At 40.1% G+C, this 20,831-nt stretch overlaps 1 protein-coding gene across 8 annotated transcripts in view; it reads right to left on the bottom strand.

The window, feature by feature from the left end:
- Positions 1–20,831, bottom strand: part of INPP4B (inositol polyphosphate-4-phosphatase type II B) — a 613,602-nt gene that overhangs the window by 307,890 nt on the left and 284,881 nt on the right. For all 8 annotated transcript variants that reach the window (XM_090036465.1, XM_090036466.1, XM_090036467.1 and 5 more), the window contains 2 exons: positions 20,363–20,481; positions 18,024–18,140 (listed from right to left, as the gene is read on the bottom strand). In XM_090036465.1, coding sequence (XP_089892591.1) covers positions 18,024–18,140; positions 20,363–20,481 — 236 coding nt within the window. The remainder of the gene's footprint in view (positions 1–18,023; positions 18,141–20,362; positions 20,482–20,831) is intronic.

The following is a 20,831-nucleotide window of genomic DNA, read 5'->3' as shown; positions in this document are numbered from 1 at the left end:
AACAGGCTGGATACCTTCAAGTCAGCCGGCCCTGATGGGTTACACCCAAGGGTACTCAGGGAGCTGGCAAGCATCATAGCTCAGCCCCTGGCACGGATCTTTGAGAGTTCTTGGCGCTCTGGTGAAGTGCCCGATGATTGGAAGAGGGCCAATGTCATGCCTATCTTCAAGAAAGGGAGGAAAGTAGATCCGGCAAACTACAGGCCCATCAGCCTGACCTCTATCCTGGGGAAAGTCTTGGAAAAGATTATCAAGGAGGCCATCCTTAACAGACTAGCTGAAGGCAATATCCTGAGGGATACCCAGCATGGGTTTGTTGCAGGTAGGTCTTGCTTGACCAATCTCATTTCCTTTTATGACCAGGTGACTTATCACCTGGACAAAGGGGAAGAGATCGACGTCATATACCTCGACTTTAAAAAAGCCTTCGATCTGGTATCCCACAATCACCTCTTGGTTAAACTGGCTAACTGCGGCCTTGACGTCACCACAATCCGCTGGCTGGGGAACTGGCTCTGCGGTAGGACCCAGAGGGTGGTGGTCGACAGGAGCCAATCGTCTTGGTGTGCTGTGACCAGTGGGGTCCCACAAGGCTCTGTCCTAGGGCCTATACTGTTTAACATCTACATCAATGATGTGGACATTGGTGTCAGAAGCGGACTGGCCAAGTTCGCCGATGACACCAAACTCTGGGGTAAAGCATCCACACCTGAGGACAGGAGGGTGATCCAGGTGGATCTGGACAGACTCATGAAATGGGCGGACAAGAACCTGATGGTGTTCAACAATGAAAAATGCAAGGTTCTCCACCTTGGGAGGAAAAACCTGCACCATGCATATAGGCTCGGTAGTGCTACGCTGGTTAGCTCTACAGATGAAAGGGACTTGGGGGTCATGGTTGACCACAAGATGAACATGAGCCTTCAGTGTGATGCTGCAGCTAGTAAAGCGAGCAAAACGCTGGCTTGCATCCATAGATGCTTCTCAAGCAGATCCCGGGACGTCATTCTCCCATTGTACTCGGCCTTGGTGAGGCCGCAGCTGGAGTACTGCGTCCAGTTTTGGGCTCCACAATTCAAAAAGGATGTGGAGAAGCTTGAGAGGGTGCAGAGGAGAGCCACGCGCATGATCAGAGGTCAGGAAAACAGACCTTATGATGAGAGGCTGAGAGCAATGGGGCTATTCAGCCTGGAAAAGCGCAGGCTCAGGGGTGATCTGGTGGCCACCTATAAGCTTATCAGGGGTGCTCATCAGGATCTGGGGGAATGACTGTTCACCAGAGCCCCCCAAGGGATGACAAGATCGAACGGTCACAAACTCCACTGTGACCGGTTCAGGCTGGACATAAGAAAGAACTTCTTCACTGTCCGAGCCCCCAAGGTTTGGAACAGACTGCCACCTGAGGCGGTTCAAGCACCCACTTTGAACGCCTTCAAAACACATTTGGATGCTTATCTTGCTGGGATCCTATGATCCCTGCTGACTTCCTGCCCCTGGGGGGGGGGCTGGACTCGATGATCCTCCGGGTCCCTTCCAGCCCAAATGTCTATGAAATCTATGAAATTAGCAAGAACCACTGATGCATACTACAAGCTTAATTATTTATCATATAACAGCATTTATTTAAAAAATAAATCAGAGCTTTTGGAAATGGATGCCTTCTTCATATTATTAATTTTAGCAAAAGTAAACAATTTTTGCAGTTAGTACAATTTCCTTCTGACCTTGCTTCCTGATTATACAAATTATGCAATATTATTACATTAATTTAACAGTATTTTAAAATGTTTTCCCTCATAAAAAGATAATTTTTTTTGGTAAAATATTAAAAGCGTAATGGCTCTAATAAAATGTTATAGGCAGCCTTTCATAGTTTAAAGGACTCATTAATAAGATATCTCCCCCCAGCCAAAAAGACATAAATCACATAAATGAGAAACCACAAATAAAATGCAGAACAATTATCTGAAATTGCTACTTTGGCATAAGGCGGGGAAAATGTAATCCAGTGGTCTATTTATAGCTAAATATTATTTGTTTAGATTGTCACAGGCAGGAATGTATATTCTTAGTACAATTCAACACATTATGTTTATTGACAAGATATCAGGCCACATTTTTCAAGAAACATTAAAAGCACATACAGTGAACCAAGTATACTGTTATAAGCGATCATACTAAATTCTGGAGGAGGGAAAAGGACGGTTGCTTGTTTTGTGGGTTTTCTTTTTTAGCTTAGTTTGTTCTCTCTCAGCCTTTTACACTCAAGATCCTTTGCAGACTACTTCAGTGTTAATCAAAGTGGCTATGGAAGCAAATGAAACTCGAACACAGAGGGGACAGCTCTGGGCCCAGGTAGAGACATTGCACTTCTACTGGTATAAGTGATCAGAAACGGTCTATACCTGTAACAGAACAGAAATTTGGCGCCCACAGACTGGTTTAAGAATGGCAGAACCAGTCTACGATTTGCCCTCTGCCACCAAAGGGCAAACGTGTTCTGTTTGCTATTCATCTAAACTACGCCGCTTACAGAACACCGTGTAACTTATTTCAATTCTTCCTTAGGCCTTTTGAACGTCTGTACCTAGCCTAAGACAGTGGGTGGGTTTACAGCTGCTGTGGTCATTATTACTTTCCAAATTAGCCAAACAATTTAAGAGGAATGGGATATCTCGTTCTTTTTACCAGAGTTGTGTCATTCCAGTGTCTATATCCCTTGCTTCTATTGTTTAACCTCTTGCTCTTTACAACCCACACCATACTCATAGGCTCAGCAGTGCTACACTCCCTAGCACCATGACCGAAAGGCTTGGAGGTCATGATTGACCGCAAGATGAACATTAGCGACCAATGGGATGCCGCAGCTCGCAAAGCAAACAAAACCCTGGCTTGCATCTACCAATGCCTCTCAAGCAAGACCCAGGAAATTGTCCTGTCACTTTACTGGGCCCTGGTCAGGCTGCAGCTGGAATACTGTGTCCAATTCTGGGCTCTGCACTTCAGAAAGCATGTGGAGAAACTTGAGAGAGTCCAGAGGAAAGTCATGCGCATGATTAGAAGACAAGAGAACAGGCCTTATGAGGAGAGGCTGAGAGATATGGGACTCTTCAGCCTGGAGAAGCAAAGGCTCAGGGGAGATTTGGTGGCTGCCTGTAAGTATATAAGGGGTGTGCATCAGAAGCTCAGAGAACATCTGTTCACCAGGGCACCCCATGGGAAGACAAGGTCTAATGGTCACAAACGCCAGGAAGACCATTTCAGGCTGGACATAAGAAAAATCTTCTTTACTGTCCACATCCCCAGAGCCTGGAACAGACTCCCCACAGAAGTGGTGCAAACACCTACTCCGGACACTTTCAAGAAACACTTGGAAGCCTATCCTACTGGGATCATTTGACCCCAACTGACTTCCTGCCCCTTGGGCAGGGAGCTGGACCCAATGATTTTGCGAGGTCCCTTCCAGACCTAATGTCTATGAAATCTATGAAACAAAGGTGCATAAATCTTTGTCCATTAAAAGAAAATAACTGGCTAATGAGACTAGAAAAAAAATAACTGACTAACAGAGTGTCTCTTGTGTCAAGCCCAGGTGTAAAACAAAACTGACAAAATTTGACTTGGAAACTGCCAGTATTTCTTCTCTGCTGCCGTAACAAACATGAGATAGGACAAAAGACAGACAACAACTGTCTGGATCCTCAGGAGAGTCTAATAATCTTTTAGATGGTTTCCTGCAGAAAAACCTAGCAACTCTTCCTTATAATGCCACCAGGCTACTCCCCTGAAAGAAGATACTAAGAATCAGTCACAAAAATCCAGGACCTCCACACTAGATATCACCAGCTAAAATAGTTATGGGCTCCTCAAGTTCCCCATCAGCTCAGTGAGAGACTGGATGAAACTGATGTAGAGAAGACACACGCTTGCACCCAGGAAACTGTTCTGCTGTCAGGGAGCCAGGCAATCTAGTCAGAATTGATCTCAGCAGTGAAATTGATCTCAGCAGTGAAATCTTTTATGCAGTGAATGCACCCTGAGTCTAAGATAAGAAAATATGGATAAATCAAGCTCTAAATTAGGTGCTTCAGGACAGCAAAGATGTTCTTGTATACTGTAAAATATGTAATCTTCTTGGATTACATGTTTTGAGCATGTTTGTTCTTTCCAATTATACTTCTGGCCCTGGTCCCAAATGATGGAACAGAAATATATATATAGTTGACAGCTAAAAACATGTGCATAATTCTATTCTAATGCAGATTTCCTGGGCTAAACTGTTTTATCCTGTGTATACCTGATTTCCTCATCTTCTTTAGTAATAGCACTTGCAGACAGTAGACCAAATTCTTGCTATACAGCCAAAAGCCCGAATAATATGGGAGCTTCATGTAACTTTATACATGAGACACAAAAGTAACCCTACCCCAACAGGATGTAATCATAGGAGTCCAATTAGAAAAATGCTACACTTTGCTTTTTACTTTTTTTTTTAAGCTGCTGCTTTCAGCAGAAATAACTTCCTCATTAGAACAGTTGCTAGTTTGTCCTCACTGCATATGCCAGCTAGATAGACTATACGTCTCTACTCACAGTGGAGGGCTGCCGTCCCACTGAATACAAGAAGGATTTTGCATTTAATTAGAAGTTTTATAGTAAAAAATTCTAGTTTTCTTCAGCTTAAGAAAAGGCCTGTAGCTTTTGGAGAGTGCAGACTAAATCTTTTCAAATTGGAGTACCTCGCTGTATGCTCTGTTCTAAATAAAATATACCCAAGGGGTCAGATCTGGCCTGCAGAACCATTTTATCCTGTCTCAGTAGTATGGCAGGCTACCAGGAGTGGCCTGATGCAGAAGTTGCGGTCCCTGAGCCCCAGTGGACATGGCCATCAGAGGCAGGCCCCCACACCTGTACTGCTGTTCAAGCACAGATAAGCTGCAACTGCTACTGGCTCTGTAGATTCAGCCTGGATCTGGCTTGGGGTGAACTTGACATCCCTGCTCTAAATTACATTACTGAGAAATCTCAATTAATTTGGACTATTAAAATAGTTACATTTTAAATTTTCTCCTCTTGAGTGAAACCTATACTGACACTTGAAATAACAGCTTTTTTTGTTGAAAACTTCCAAAATAGGTGTATAATAAAGGAAACTAAAACTTCCAACTGATGAAGCCTGAAAAAGCATGAGAAAACATATTTTCCTGAAGAATATAGTTCAGGACTCTGGTTACCATCAGTAGAATAAGACAACTGTGGTGAAGTATATATGAGCAATAAACGGTCCAAAATATTCTGAAGGTGACAATATAGAAGGTGCTACAGGAACATCCAAGCCTTGAAATAATGCCTGAATTAGAGAGAAGTTCCTCAACTGAATGATTTTTTCCTGTGAACATTAATCCTGAAATGTGAAAAAAGCTAAATAAAAATGTTCTCACTGAAAAATTAGCCATTTGTACAGAGGAAAACAAAACAAAACAAAAAAATTTAATCCGTCCCATGATTTTATCAATGAGTCCTCTAATTTAGGAAGAAATACTACTGATTCATTATGCAGTGAAAAGTATGTTTATATCCAGTCCTTCAGGCATTTCAGTTTTATTTCATCTTGGGAAGTGTGCTTTTTCTGCTGACCGAGTCTCATAACTGTGACCTTTCTGCTCTTGCTCTTCACAAACAGTTTACAAAACACCACACATTAGAAAGTGAAAGTTTTTATACTCGCATTTACTCCAAGAACAAAACAAAAAAATGACTTTTGCAGTGAGACCAAGCATGGAAAACATCAGCCCCACTAAATCTGTTTACATAATAAACTGACTATATGCAGATAAGATGTAACAATCAAAATGCAGTATGAATCATCAGGTCCTAAGAAGTGTGTATGAGCCTACACAGATTTCAGGTGCTATATTTTATATACTTGAGAAATAAATTGTTCTAAATATTTAGCTAGCCCATTCTGACAGCAGTTTACACCTTGCTTCAAAAAGCTATTAAGAAAAGACCCCTCTCTCCCCCCCATTACTGCATTGAAAGTAGAGTTTTCTGGGTTGAATTTTTAACAAAATTGTTCACTCAGCTCTACTGTAATCAGAACACAATTTCAGATACAAATATTTCCTAATACAAATATGTGTGTAATAGCAAAATAAAATAAGATGCAATTAAATAAAATAAAATGCAATTCCCTCTCTGTGACCCACTGGAGGAAAAACCTGCATATTAATCTGCCTGAATTTGCTCTATTTTCAATTTCCTACAATTATAAGGCAAAACTTTAGACGACAATTAGCCACTATCTATAAAATGACTTCAACTGCCTACTTTTATAACAATAGGGCAATTTTATAGTTTCAAAGTTTTCCATCAATTCAGAATACAGGTTTCATTTTTATCCTTTCAAATTTTATTGTGTCTAAATAGACTTTATTATATACTGTCACATTTTGTCTGCTCTAATTGAAGAGCTAAGTTCTGAACATATCATACATTCTATTTTGCCTCAATATTGTGTAGATTGGTGCCCTTTTATAAAGGCAGGAGATGGTTGAGAAGATGAATAGAATAACAATGTTTGACCTTTCAAGGTGCTAAGAATTCAGATAATAAATTTCAGAGACAGAGAAGAATTTATTAGGAAAACTGCTGCAATTATTTTCTTTAATCTAGAATTGTTTTTGAAAAAAAACATGGAAATACCCTCTTGAAGAATAAAAGGCAGTAAGAGAGTCTAAATTTTTTGATGCTAGGAAAAAAGTCATATTTAATTAAGTAACCTATAAATATTTCATTTTTGTTTAATACACATGCGTGGGCTACATGAATAATAGAAAATAAAACGGTATTTTTTTCTGTACATATAGAAAGAATAAGTTTGAAGAGCACTTGTAAATCTTAACTGCTGCAATCTGACAAACACAGAAAACTTCAAGAAGGAACCAAATCAAGGCCCAAGCTTTGACCCTTCAACAAGTGTCTGCCTGCCACATACACTGAAATTCAGGAGTGCTCAGCACACCAACAAGAGAGTGTGGCAGCTACTGAGGACTGAATTACACTGCCATAAAATGGGTCTGACAGACATAAAAATGGAATTTCTTTTCTAAAGAAATCATCTTCTAAATCCTTTTCTCTCTCGGACACAGTCCTGCGCTTATTGTGAGCCAAGGATTTAGTCCATTTGAAGCTCAGTCAATCATTTCAGTCGATGGAAATACTCTGACTGCAACAGGCTTTGGATCAGGCCCTAGGCATATAGGTAAACATGACACTAGCTATAGCTTCAAAAAGACAAATCCTTCTTCTTATCTTTTAGCTTTTTTTGACAAAATTTTATTCTACAACTTATTTGGGAAGAAGTTATCAGCATTCGTAGAGCTATGGTTAAGAAGTAACAGCTAACTAAATAAGATATATACGAGTGCACAAGCTTTCGTAAACCCAAATTCAGTTATTTCATAGATTTCATAGACATTAGGGCTGGAAGGGACCTCAGAAGATCTTCGAGTCCAGTCCCCTGCCCCAGGGCAGGAAGTCAGCTGGGGTCATTGGATCCCAACAAGATAAACATCCACATTTCTCTTGAAGGCGTTCAAAGTAGGTGCTTGAACCACCCCAAGTCTATTCCAAACCTTCGGGGCTTGGACAGTAAAGAAGTTCTTCCTTATGTCCAGCCTGAAATGGTCATGGAAGGAGTTTGTGACCATTTGACCTTGTCATCCCTTGGGGCGCTCTGGTGAACAGTCATTCCCCCAGATCCTGGTGAGCACCCCTAATAAACTTATAGGTGGCCACCAGATCACCCCTGAGTCTGCGCTTTTCCTGGCTGAAGAGTCCCATGGCTCTCAACCTGTCATCATAAGGTCTGTTTTCCTGACCTCTGATAGTGCAGAGGAGAGCCACATGCATGCTCTCAAGCTTCTCCACATCCTTTTTGAATTGTGGAGCTCAAAACTGGACGCAGTACTCCAGCTGCGGCCTCACCAAGGCCAAGTACAACAGGAGAATGACATCCTGGGATTTGCTTGAGAAATGAAACCAGTGTTTTGCTCGCATTACTAGCTACAGCTTGGGTTCACAAGAAGTTTATGCTCTCTATATATATCTTATTTAGTCTTTAAAGGTGCATATCTACCCTGCCTTCTGACTGACTTTAAACTAACATGGCTAACTACCTCTCAAAGAAGTAAAACTACATCACATCAGATCTACCAAGCCTTTAGGATTTTTCTGTGCTACAGCAAAGAATTCCTTTGCTAAAGCCAACAAAGGAAATCTCACAATGTCTGTAATATCTGGGACTAGGGACATAAATTACATCTAAATTGGTATAAGTGATTGGAAAGCAGTTCAAATATGTAACAACAAAAGTTCAGTGCACATAAACTGCTTTCAAAATGGCTGAAACTAGTTTAATATAAAGCTGGATGAGTGTAGTATAAGACTTAACTAATTTAGGTTAAATCGGTTTATTAAACTTCAGTCCCAGATCCCCTCCAGATTCAAGTTAGCTAACAGTCCCCCTGACATCCCATGATGCTTTGCATCTCCCCCACAAACCCACCCTTGGGTTGATGAGTATGTAAAATTCCCACACAACCTAAACCCACGTTAAGATCAAGGTAGGTTCAAGCTTTATGATCTTTCAGGTGCCTCAGTCGGGGTTTCTGAAGCTATTGACAGGAAGCAGATTAAAAAGTAGGTAACAACTCCCAGTTTCTTTGGAAGAGGTCATTTGCCAGCCACGGGTAACGTTTCCCCAACAGTAAAGTACAGAAAGCAAATACCTCCAAGCTGGGCATTAGTAGCACAGAAAAGTTCCTGCTCCTGAAACCTGACTGCTCTTTATGATGCTCAGTATCAAGACAGCACATCACCATCATCATTATTATTGTTTAAAGCACTCTCAGCATACAGCTGCATTGTACGATGCCAACAACAATCTTAGATATAGGAAGCACATTAGTGTAGGCACTCAGCCCAGGTTAATATACTTGCCTTCTCAGCTGATCTACTTCACCTCTGAACAGTGTCATATTTAAGTAGCTGTACTACTTTGGGTTCCTGAACTACTTCAGATACCTCTGAATTGCACTGCATTCTTCTTTGTAAATGCACCATCACCCTCACAGTGCAAAATACTGTCTCAAGCAGAGACTGAACTGAAGCCAAAATGACACAAAAGGTCCAACTGTCTGTAAATGAAAACTTCTTGATTTCCTGCAGATCTAATGCTGACATTTGGAGGGGTAAACATCAACATGAACCCTTGGAACAAATAGCAACTGACAAGTTGTGAATATGATAAAAGTATATATTGAATTGTTCTGAGATTTACAAAGACTTAAATCATTTATGCATCATTACCCAGTAGATATACAATAGCGCTATGTGAAGCTTAGGTAGCTGATTCAATTCAGAGGAGATCTGGCCCAATTTGGGGACTGAATCTCCAAATCTGAATTGAATCAGGAGACCAATTGAAAGCTCTGAATCGATTCGAAGCATCCAAATCGATTCGGAAAAGCTTCGGAAAAGATTTGGCCATAGACTAAACAGGCTGCCTCCAGCAGGTAAGTCTGTTGGGGTTGGGGGAGGGGGCAGAGAAGGACTGGGGCTGGGGCAAGCTGCCTAGCTAAGGTAGAGGGGCATGTTATTTGGGGCGGGGGGCAAGGAGGTGTGGGACATGGGCACAGCAGCACTGGGAGTGGGGACTCTTCCCTGATGCCGTTTGCCCAGACGGGGGGGAGGGGAGGGCACCCTGTCAAGCCATGCTGCATCCACATGATGCAACAGCTGCTGCACGGGTGCCAGGCAGGGGGGCGATCACCACTGCCCCTGCCACTGCCCTGTGCTGTATGGGGGGGGGGGTCTCTGCCATGAGCCCTTAGAGGCCCCAATCACTGCTACTGCCACCAGTGAGCGTGGGGATTTTTATTTATTTATTTATTTATTAATTTTAAGTGCTGGAAGTCTGGGCCAGGCAGCCATGCACCCGGGGAGAGGCAGGCACAGGTAGAGGAGCCCCGAGAGAACCTGTAGCTGCCCAGCTGTGCCTGCCTCTCCCTGGCCAACCCGAATCGCCAATCCATCTTCTGAGACATTGGTGTTTGTAGAAGTGAGCATCTAATAGCATTTGCTAGAGGAAGGTATATAGTGCATGCAGGTAATTTGCAAGCTTTCACATATATCTCTATGAATGCATTTCAAATCCTGTTATGCAGCATCTCTGGTATTCCAGCCTTGGGCCTATTTAGCAAATCGTGCCAAATTGTGCAGGGGTTTTGTGATATAGATCAATACCCACTAGGAACACAGAACATTGTCACTTTAGATTTGGCTTTTAAATTTACTTGTCTTAAAGCACCTCATTTACAATAGAAATTCTCCCGTTCCAGTTACCCCAATGTGATTTTTTGCCATACAGGGAGACCAGCAAAGGCAAGAAAGGAAAGTCACATTCTTATGTAAATGCATTCATCATGAATACCTGATAAGAAATGGGGAGCTGAAGAGAAACAGCAATTAAAGACAGTCTGTGGCCTAAACAACCTGAAATTATTCTTGTAAAAATACATTCTATAATCAAAACCATTTTTTTCTGAGTAGCTACAAAACTGTTTAATAAAGTGATTGTTGTTGCTTATTGTGAATGGAGAGATTGGTACATATGGACTGTGGGGCCCAGAATAGGTGGTATGTGTTATGGCACATTTGCCATGTATGCCTCCAGTTTCTAGTTGCTTTAGAAACCTAGCATTTGGATGGCTGTGTGTATTTTACAAGCCCCATATAAATTCCAGCTGTTAAGTATAGCCAAACAGGGCTTATTTTTCCATGCCAATATCTAACTCTTATACAGCAAATAATAGGGTTACTCAGATTCAGCCAGTCTATGCAAGATTTCTCCTTTTGAGAGATTTTATACTTCCAACATTTTTTTTTAAAGTAAGACCACAACGTCACCACATATAAACTGTATAAAAGAATAAATCCTTGAAAAGGAAGCTATAAAAAGTTTACTAGCTTGAACACTTTGGACACATCATTAATGATCTCCAACACCTCCTGGAAAATGACAACCATCTCAAGGCAGCCTTGTGGTACAAGCCTGTCCTACTTTACAGGCTACCCCCCAAAAAAACTAAAACATCTCTCCAGCAAGCCTACCTACCTCCTCTGCTCATCAAGCCACCAGGTCTTGCAACAGATCCAGATGCTTACTGAATCACCTCAAACATAGACCAAATCATACCTGGACCACACTTGGATTATAACATACAGGATCTGTTCACCTGATTTTCTGCCACCATCATATATGTTATTAGTCGTCTATAGTGCCTCTATGCTGTCCACACTGGCCAGATGGGGCAATCCATATGAGAAAGACTAAATGGCATTGATCTGACATCAATTCCAGCAAGACCCAAAAGCCTGTGGCAGAAAACTTTAATCTCCCTGGACATTTCATCACCGACCTCAGGGTAGCTGTACTTAAACAACAAAACTCTTTAAAAAACCCCAACTTGAACACAAAATTGTAGAACAAGAAATTATCTACAGACTGGTTTGTATTAGGAATGGTCTCAACATTGATACTGAATTCTTAACCCATTATCTGGACTAGCTTCTATAACCCATTGAAGGACATAGAGGTTTTAATCCATTTGATCTCTTCAGCCCACCTTCATTTCAGCAGTTCCCTCTCCTTTCCTCCTCCTTTTCCTATTCTTTGTGTTTAAATGATTCTATTCCTTTCTATTTAGTAACTTAACTTTCTGCAAATTCATTTACTGCATCTCATGAAATAGGCTGTACTGCATGAAAGCTCATGTCTCTCTGAATGGGTTTGGTTCATAAGGTGCCACCTCATCCTGCCTTCTGCTTGACTTCGGACTAACACGGATAACTACTGCTCTAAATATTAACAGATAACAACAGGCTAGATTATTCTGTTTCTTCTTATTACTAGGCCTGGAAATAATAAAAAAAATCCATAATACAGGTTTCCCATAGCATTGTGTTAAGGTAACTTTGCCAATGAGAGTAGATCTCTTGGATCCGCAGGAAGCCAGGTTTTGTCATCCCCTAAAAGTGACTCCTGATGCCAGAAGTTCCTAGCAGAGTGCAGACTTGCTACCCTGAGCTGCAGCCCCAAGTCATGTGATTCCAGAGCCATCCCTTGGGGGCGGGAGGGCGGTGAATCGGGGCGACTACCCCAGGCCATGTACTTTGCAGGGCACCTCAGACAGTACTGGAAAAGCCCTGCCAAGGGCACCAGCACTCTGCACAGATGCTGGCTGCTCACGACCCCCTCCTTCCTTCCCTCCCCTGCCACACAGGCTGATATGGCCTAGGCCCCACTCACCCCTAGGGTTGGCTCTTTGTGACTCAGTATTGCCTTTTCCAGATAACTTCTACAGGACCAGAGAGTCTGGCTCTGTGGTCTCATATCTCCTTATTTGCATCTCCTCCTGCATCTGGAATCTGTGTAAAGAGATTCTGTCTTGATCTGACAGGATCCTGTCTTGATCTGGGGAACCGTATTACAGGAATTTCTGAATCTCCTCTCTCACGAGCAGGAAGTTCAGATTCAAGTGTTAAAGACAGCTCTGCATGTTGATCACAAAGAAGTAACCAGCCTGTAACATGCCATTCTTATGCTCTGGCATGATAGCTAGAAAATGGTATTTAGAGGTTAGCTTTTGGGAACTGGTTTATAGGTAAAGTAGATATGCATTAGAATAATAGTCTAGGACAACAGCAAGGATTAACTGATTTCTAAAAACCTGTCACACAGTTTCACAGCCTTCAAGGCAGGCAGGGATAGACACACAGACTGGGAAACTGTAGGCATGTACTACACTGTTCCATAACAAGAGACTTGGTGGCATCAGGTCACAGCACACACCTGAGAGCCCTTGGGCTTTCCAGTTTTGGGGAACAGACCAAATTAGGAGGATACCAGTAATGCTCAAATTAGGATGTATGCATGTACTGGGTTTGTAAAACAAAGAATTATGATGACATGATAAAACATGGACAGTATGACAACCACTGAGAGACCAATCAGCAATGTCCAGGAATGAAGAGTCATTACAGAGGGGAAAAGATACAAAAGAAGGGATTTCAGAGTAGAAAAGAGCCCCTGTGAGGGGAACACAAGACAGCATGGACAGAGGGCATACTACCAGCCCATCTCATCCGTCCCACTGGGAGGACTCAGCTTTGGCTTCTAACTTCCAGGCTGCTGCCATCTGACATTCAAGAGGGAACCTTGGAGTGAAGCTCTCATACTGGTCAGATGTACCTTCCTTTGGGTGACAACCCTGAGACTGGTAGATATAGAATTGTTTGCATTATTCTTATCTGCTATTACTGCATATCAGTAAAATTCACCTACTATCAAATGGAAAGGTTGTGGTCAGTCTGAGAGTTTGGGTTTACCTAGAACAAGGTATTTGGGCTATAAATCCAGTGCCAACACAGCATACATTCATTTAAGGGTGCAGTGGGATCAGATCCCTGATCCCAACAATTATGCCTCCTGCCTGCTTGCTGGGAATCATGATCCCACGCTTCCCCTGCACTGGCAAGCTGAAATCAGGGTGCCTGCAGGTCTGGGGCCAGGGCTGGAGAGATTGGAGTTCAGCCCTGGAGTTCACCAGGACTAGTTCAAGACCTTCGTATAGTCTCTGGCCAGAGCCGACAATCAACTGGTGGTCAGATCTGGCCCCAACCATGTTCAGTTTAAGGAGCCATACAAAACAACCATAAAAATGTTTTATATGTAGAACATTTTTATGGCTGGTTTGTCATTTTATAGCTCCTTAAATTCAGTGCACGTGTAGCACCTTAGCCATTTATGCTGCAATTACCACGTTAATCACTGCATAAATGTAGCGTGTGGAGAGGGCCTCGTAATCTCTAACTCTTTTAATCTAAGAGTCTTATAGCAAAGGCTTATGTGAAGTGGCTAAATATTATTTTGAGCATTTTTCAGATGGGAAATTTATGGAAATGAAAGATTAGCTTTCTTGTATAAGATCACACCAGTAAGGCAAGTCAGCAGCAGAGTTGGAAACAGAAGAATACATCCTGATAAAAACAATGCCAGCTATTTCACAACTATTGACTAAACAAATGCAGCTGCACTGTATGAAACAACGGTGTCTCAGCAATATTACTGCAGAATACTCTAGTATTCTAATTTTTATGAGGGAGTCTTGACTCTAAGCCTAAAGACATACTCTTCTCTCAGTGTGATATACAGTAATTGTTTATATTGTAGTTCCTTCCTGCAGCTCAACCACACATATGACAGTATGATCTGACTACTGCTATACAGTATTTTTATAAGAATGAGTCCATTTTCAGTATGTTACATCAAAATATGCTAGATCAACTTGTGCAAATATATGCATGCTATACAGAAATCAACTGAAAAAAGCTTTGTGAAAGTTAAGAATTCTAAGACCCATATTAGAAGGGAAATGCCAGTATTTTAACAATCCATATTATGAGGTTTTAATTTTGGCTTTCTAGTACAGGGATCTAAAGAACAGCTGCAGCCCAAACATTAGGGCAAAACTCAACTCTCAAATCTTAGAGACAGTTTGACTTAAGTCAGTGAAACATAAATAAACTGGCTTATGGCAATATGGGAAGAAAATCTTTGTGATGTGGAAACAGATGTCACTGTACATTTTTCAGAGTGTGGCATCACCCGCTGCCTTGAACACATGGTTTTGCTTGCTAAATTTAAAATATCTTTTGAATTTCAGTGCTAACCTGAACATTCTTTATTCTTGCTACAAAGTAAAGTAAAAAGCAACCTTTTCATGAAAAAGGTTCATTCTGTATGAAAACCTGAATTAATAAAACAGTCTTCCTAACTAGGCATAGCATATTTTAAACAATAAAAGCTGTTTCATTTTATTAGAAACTCTATTATAGCACACAGCCACGTCACAACTGTGACGAGAATAATAGAAATCTGTACAAAATATGAAAAGTGTGGCTACAGCAGCCAGTATATCAAGTACTGTAAATATGGTAACAGCTGCACAGCGCTTAGATATAATAAAGTTGCCCTTATATAAATGCAAGTTAAATGACAGGCAGCAGAGAAGTTAAATCTCCGTGTTCTGATTTTGCAAGGTTATCCTCAAATACTTCTGAAGTAATCTGTTAAAAAGGCAGCACTAATGGCACATTACCAAAACCAAAAATTTGATCTTGTTGTGACTACTTGCATGAGCATATTGACCAGGATTTACCTACCATTTTGTTACTATGCTAGCACCTCCATGGGTTTGAACATGAGGCCTATACCTCTTATGCACAAAATAAATCAAAATCCTCCCATACTCCCCCCCATTTTTGGCAAGTAAATTACACTGATCAAACATTTACACATATCAAAATATATGTAATTTAACTATTTCAGCTTTAAATTTCAGGAGAAAAGAAACCACAAAGAATAACAAAGTGCTTGTCTTCACTGCAGTCAAAAGAGTAAATTCAGCTCACTCACTCACACACACACACACACACACACACACACACACACACACACACACACACACACACACACACACACACACACGGTTTAAACTACTAGCTTGACTACTGGTAGCGATGAAACCATGGCAAAGTGCTATTTAGTACAAGCAAGCTGACACAGTATTTACACCAAGGAAGCTTTTATAAGCCACACCAAACCCTGTACATTGCCTTAGCTATACTCTTACAGATGTTTGAGCTAGCTAAACAGCACTAGCTGGGGTATGTCTACATGAGTTGCAATCACAGCTTTGACTTCAGGGCAGATGGCCTCTATTGGCAGTGTAGCAGCAGCACTAGCTTTGTGCTTCCAGTGACCTGGGGTATTTGTAGCCTACAGTTATTTCTGTGACTGCAGTTTGCTTAAAAAAATGCAAGCTAGCTTTAAACAAGCTAACTTAGCTCCTACTACCAACACAGCCACAGCAACTTAGAATGGGCAAGTCACCAAACCATTTACCCAGGCAAACTTTGTGGCCTACACTGAGATCTGTGCTGTTGCAGCTATATTGCGGTGAATATCCAAGCTAGCTTTCCACATTCTCCTAAGCCTCACAATCAGCTCATTCCACGGACTGACAAATATGATGACTTCCAGTGAGTGCCTTGTTGAAGTAAAGCTAATCATGATCTTTTTCAGAGCTTATTTGCCACCATGCATATAAAGGTTCAAGTATAACTGGATATTAAAATCTACCAGGGAGCAGTCCAAGCAAAGATGACACAAATATTCTACTAGCTAGTTACATCCATAGTTTACAGGTTGTTTATTTTTTTATGTTGCAGTTCAATGTCACAGATGCTAAATATTTGAAACATATACATTTTTAAAGGTACAAAAAATTTCCCTGATGGAAAAGTACTATAAAATATAACAGGAATGAAATATGGTTCTAGAGATGAGAAGTTAAGCTATATGCTATAGAATTTTAAAAAAGGAAAACATTCTCCTTGCAGGTTTGTGAACAATCCTGTAAAATTCTACAGCACCAATTATAAGTAGTAATTTTTATGGAATAGTTTTTGAAAGCTGCAAAATTTATCCAATTGTATTAATTAAATAAGACTAGACGGATATTTATAGTCCATGCTGTACAAGGGGTGCCATGGAGCTCTACCACCCAAATATCTGATCAGGGAAGAAGTAACCCTTTGCTCATACTATGGACAGCAGATTACTACTACCCACAGTGTTTGCTCAGCTGCACTGGGTGATGAAGGGGAAGAGTTATAGTGAAAGGTCTACTCACTCCCTACCTCCCCTCACCAACTCTCTCCCACTTTATCATGAAGCATAGTTTCCCAGGTGGGGAAGTTTCCTGCTGGAATTATTAAAGTGCTGTACTCAATATTTAGAACACCTTAATTGTTAAAATAGTGAGAAAAAAAATAAATAATAATGTTGACTCCAGTATCTTAAATACATCAGAAATGACCTTCAGCTATACAGATACAACACAATCTAACACACTATTCCTAAAACACTCCATGCATTCAGAAATGAACAAGTCTTTGGTGGTCAACTACTCTTTTTTTACTCTAATGGTGACTGACGCTCCATGGACCTATTGATTCGCTCTCTGCAAATCCAAAATAAATACACCACAAACATCCATCCCTTTCTTTATTAAAGAAAAAACATAAATACCTATGAACTTGGAGTAATTTAACTGGGTATTCTCTTATGGGATCATCGGGATAAACAGCTAAGTTACATGCTCAGTTTCCTACTTAAGGCCTCTAGATAATGTGTTTGTGTACTGTCATTACTGTACATTAGCTTAGATAATTCTGACTCATATTGGTGATCAAATTACTCACTCAAATAGTCTCATCGACTTCAACAGGAATGTTCACGTGAGCGACTGCTCACCAGCAAAAGAGATATGCAATCTGTCTCTATAAGATTAGATTTACATTTTTCTATATCATACAGAGTGTCTTAGACAATTACTGATAACAATGACAGTGAGGAAAGGCTTACAAATTTCAACATGCAAAAGATTAAAACAAAATTTGATTACTCATAATCTTTCTTAAACCTTAAATACCAGGCTTCAATTTTGCCATGGTTTTGACATGGATAGCATTATCTGATCAGTAACATATTTCCGGTAAGATTATTTGCAGTCCTATTATCTCAATCTATTCCATATGCTCTCTACTAGAAAAAAGTTCAAAGTACTCAGAAAGAAAGAAGTTAACCACTACTACATAGTCCATCATAAGCAGTGGAAAGGAGCAACTTTTTTTCTTCAGTAATTTCTTTGTGCTTCTCAAAATGAAATTATAAATACATAAATATCATTTTAGGCATACAGGCAGAGCAATTCCAAGAACCTCACATATATTTCCTTCAGTTTAAAATAATAATTAAAAGGATGGGGGGGAGGGGCAACAAGAAAACTTAATTCTGAACCATATTTATGCACGACAAAGAGCTAGATACTTACTGTGTCTTGAGATTTATCTTTGACATCATAGACTGTTAGTTTTATTTTAGTCTCCTCGTAGACAGGGTATTCCGGTGGGAACGTCACACCAGTCAAAAACAGTGGGTCTCTTGTTCCCTGTATAGAACAAGTAAATAGCTTATATTCAGTAAGGTAACAGCTGTTACAGTTATGGATAAATGTGTAGAAACTACAGGCTTCTTAAAATAGAATATTTCTGCTAACATAGAGACCTACCTGAATTGCAAAATGCTATCTCAATGTCAGCAACATAAAATTTTATAGCACAAAAACTTAATCACACTGAAAAGGTAACCTATATCAGTACTTAGAAATATTTTTTTTCCAATAAGAAATTTTAAAGGTACTTGCTTAGGGCCAACAGTCGCTACATTTTTGTTTCCATTTACAAGGACAAAAGGTATAACTTCTGTCAAGTGTTGATGATTTCATTAAAACACCCCGTATTTGGTTCAGAATGGTATCAGGATGATTTTAAAAGAACTCAATGGGCTTAAGTATCACAGTGACAATTAACTCAATTTCTTAGCTCATAATTGATCTCTCAGTTTTTTAATTCAAGAATGTAAATGTACTTGGATGGCACTCACTGATGTTTTCCTTTTTTTGCAGTTTCATCTGCAATCTTAAACCTGACTGGCACATAAAAGAATTTTACCCCAATACATATAGAATGAATCATCTCATGCTAATTTTCTGGCTCAGGATGTGCAGCGCATGACATTCTAGTAATTCCCACATTGTGGTCCAAAGATCATGGGTAGTCTCTGTATGGGCAGCTCACAAATCATACATATCTTTTCTGTTAAGAGTGGTAATGAGAGGGCATGGTGATCTATAAGCAGCATTGACAGATGACAGTGGTATGTTGGTCAAATGAGTTTGGGAAAAACTAATTCTGGTACTGACCCTGAATGTTACGTTTCCTTCCTTTAAACAACACCAAATTAATAAGGCTTGACAGAATCCTATAAAGTGATGATTTTCTAGTTCTCTTGAACAATTGTAAATAGAGAAACAATAGTAATAATGCTATCTTTTAAGATATTAGAACTTCTAAATAAACCGTATCAAACCATTACTTGGCATTTCCCAGTCACAAATAAAGAGTTGTTGTATTTATTTTAAGGAACAAAACAAAACAAGCAAACTCTATATGAAATGTAAACATTATTGGGAAGATGCATTTAAATTTCCTGAAAGTGAAAAGAAGGATTTTGCACAATGTAAATGTTTCTTTGATAAATTTTGGTGAAGTTCATAAGCTACTAGTAAGGAAGTGTGACAGAAACCCAGAGGTACAAACACAAGAAATTCAGGATTCTGTTCAGAATCTGGGTTATCCCCATATTAGAAAAGGTGTAAAATATTGAAACGTCTATTCTACCTCCTATAGCATATCAAGACAGGCAGCCTGCACTGAACCATCCTGATGTACTGCAGGCTACTTGAGTTATGCAGTTTCGGGATGGCTGATGGTTCAAATCATGACAACTGAATAAGCAGTCAGATGGAATCAGAAGATCACAAAGAGCTCATGAAACATTCTTGTGTTTTGGATTTATTAAGTCATTCATTTTTTCCCTGTTAAAATAATCCGGAAAGAGAACTTCCTGCTTCTAATAATGTCTCCAACATTTATTACATCAAACAATATATTATGTGGCCTGACCCAATGTTTTTGTAAATATAAACTCTAGCTTTGTTTTTTTTCTTACACTAATATTTCCAGGGCAAGGGGCAAGAGAGTGTAGACAAATATTAGGAAAGCAATGCCATGCAACTTTTGCTGTCAAATGTAATGTAGGTTGTTCAAATCTGTACATACCCTCCTTTTCAAATCATAAAAGCAAGCACAAATTTTTCAAGCTACAAAAATGTCAAGTTTCCAATTGAAAGGATAATAAATGAAAAATGAATGGATAGCAGAATATTACATGTACTACACTCTCCTACAATAAAAATGTTCAACCAAAACTCATTGCCCTCATATTTTAGTTTAATATTACATAGCTTTATTCCTTAATGAAAGCAAATATTTCCTTGCTCATCTAAATCTGTGTCTGAAAACCCAGACTGTTCTTTATGTCTCCTGCTAGAAAAACAGACCTTTCATGAAAAGGCAACTTCATTTCTGACTGTTTTTCCTGGTTAGATGCCAAGGACTTCAGAACATTCTCAGGTATGCTTTACTAACAACTCCAGTATGCTTCCATTACTACAGACCATGTACTAACTTGCTTCAGCTGTTCATTTACTTTACAAGTAAATAATATAAAATTCAGCAATGAATATTAATGTGATAAAAAGCAGCTCACCTCCACGATTTCAGTATTTGAATATCTCGTCAAAGTCTGTTCTGCTGGATGTACCACTGAGATCTGTACAAATGTATTCAGCTTCCTGTCACGGGTAGTAGACACTAGATCCTTGCATGCTGGAAAAGGCACAAGAGGGGGGAAAAAAACTCTAAAAACAAAACTCAGAAAACTCCACCGAAAGAAAAAAGCAGACTAAGCAACAGCTCTAGATCAAATCCCTAGAGACCGGAGCCGATTCAGTAGAGGAAGTCCCTTGCAAATACCTTACAGAAATAGGAAGTCACATGCTACAGAACTGCACTTAGATTTCGTTTCCATTAACATTAGCAGTTCCTGCTGGCCACCCCTGACAGGCTCGTCAGCTCTTGTATATCAACGCACACATGTTTTGTGATAGTGGATAACGTTTCAGTTGCAACATGAGCTTTCAGTTAATCTGCCATGTAATCTCTCTCACATCAACTTC

The sequence above is a fragment of the Crocodylus siamensis genome, chromosome 2 (assembly GCF_052110815.1).
Source record: "Crocodylus siamensis isolate JL-2025a chromosome 2, ASM5211081v1, whole genome shotgun sequence".
Taxonomy (NCBI): Eukaryota; Metazoa; Chordata; order Crocodylia; family Crocodylidae; genus Crocodylus; species Crocodylus siamensis.
This window is presented reverse-complemented; position numbering and strand designations above follow the sequence as displayed.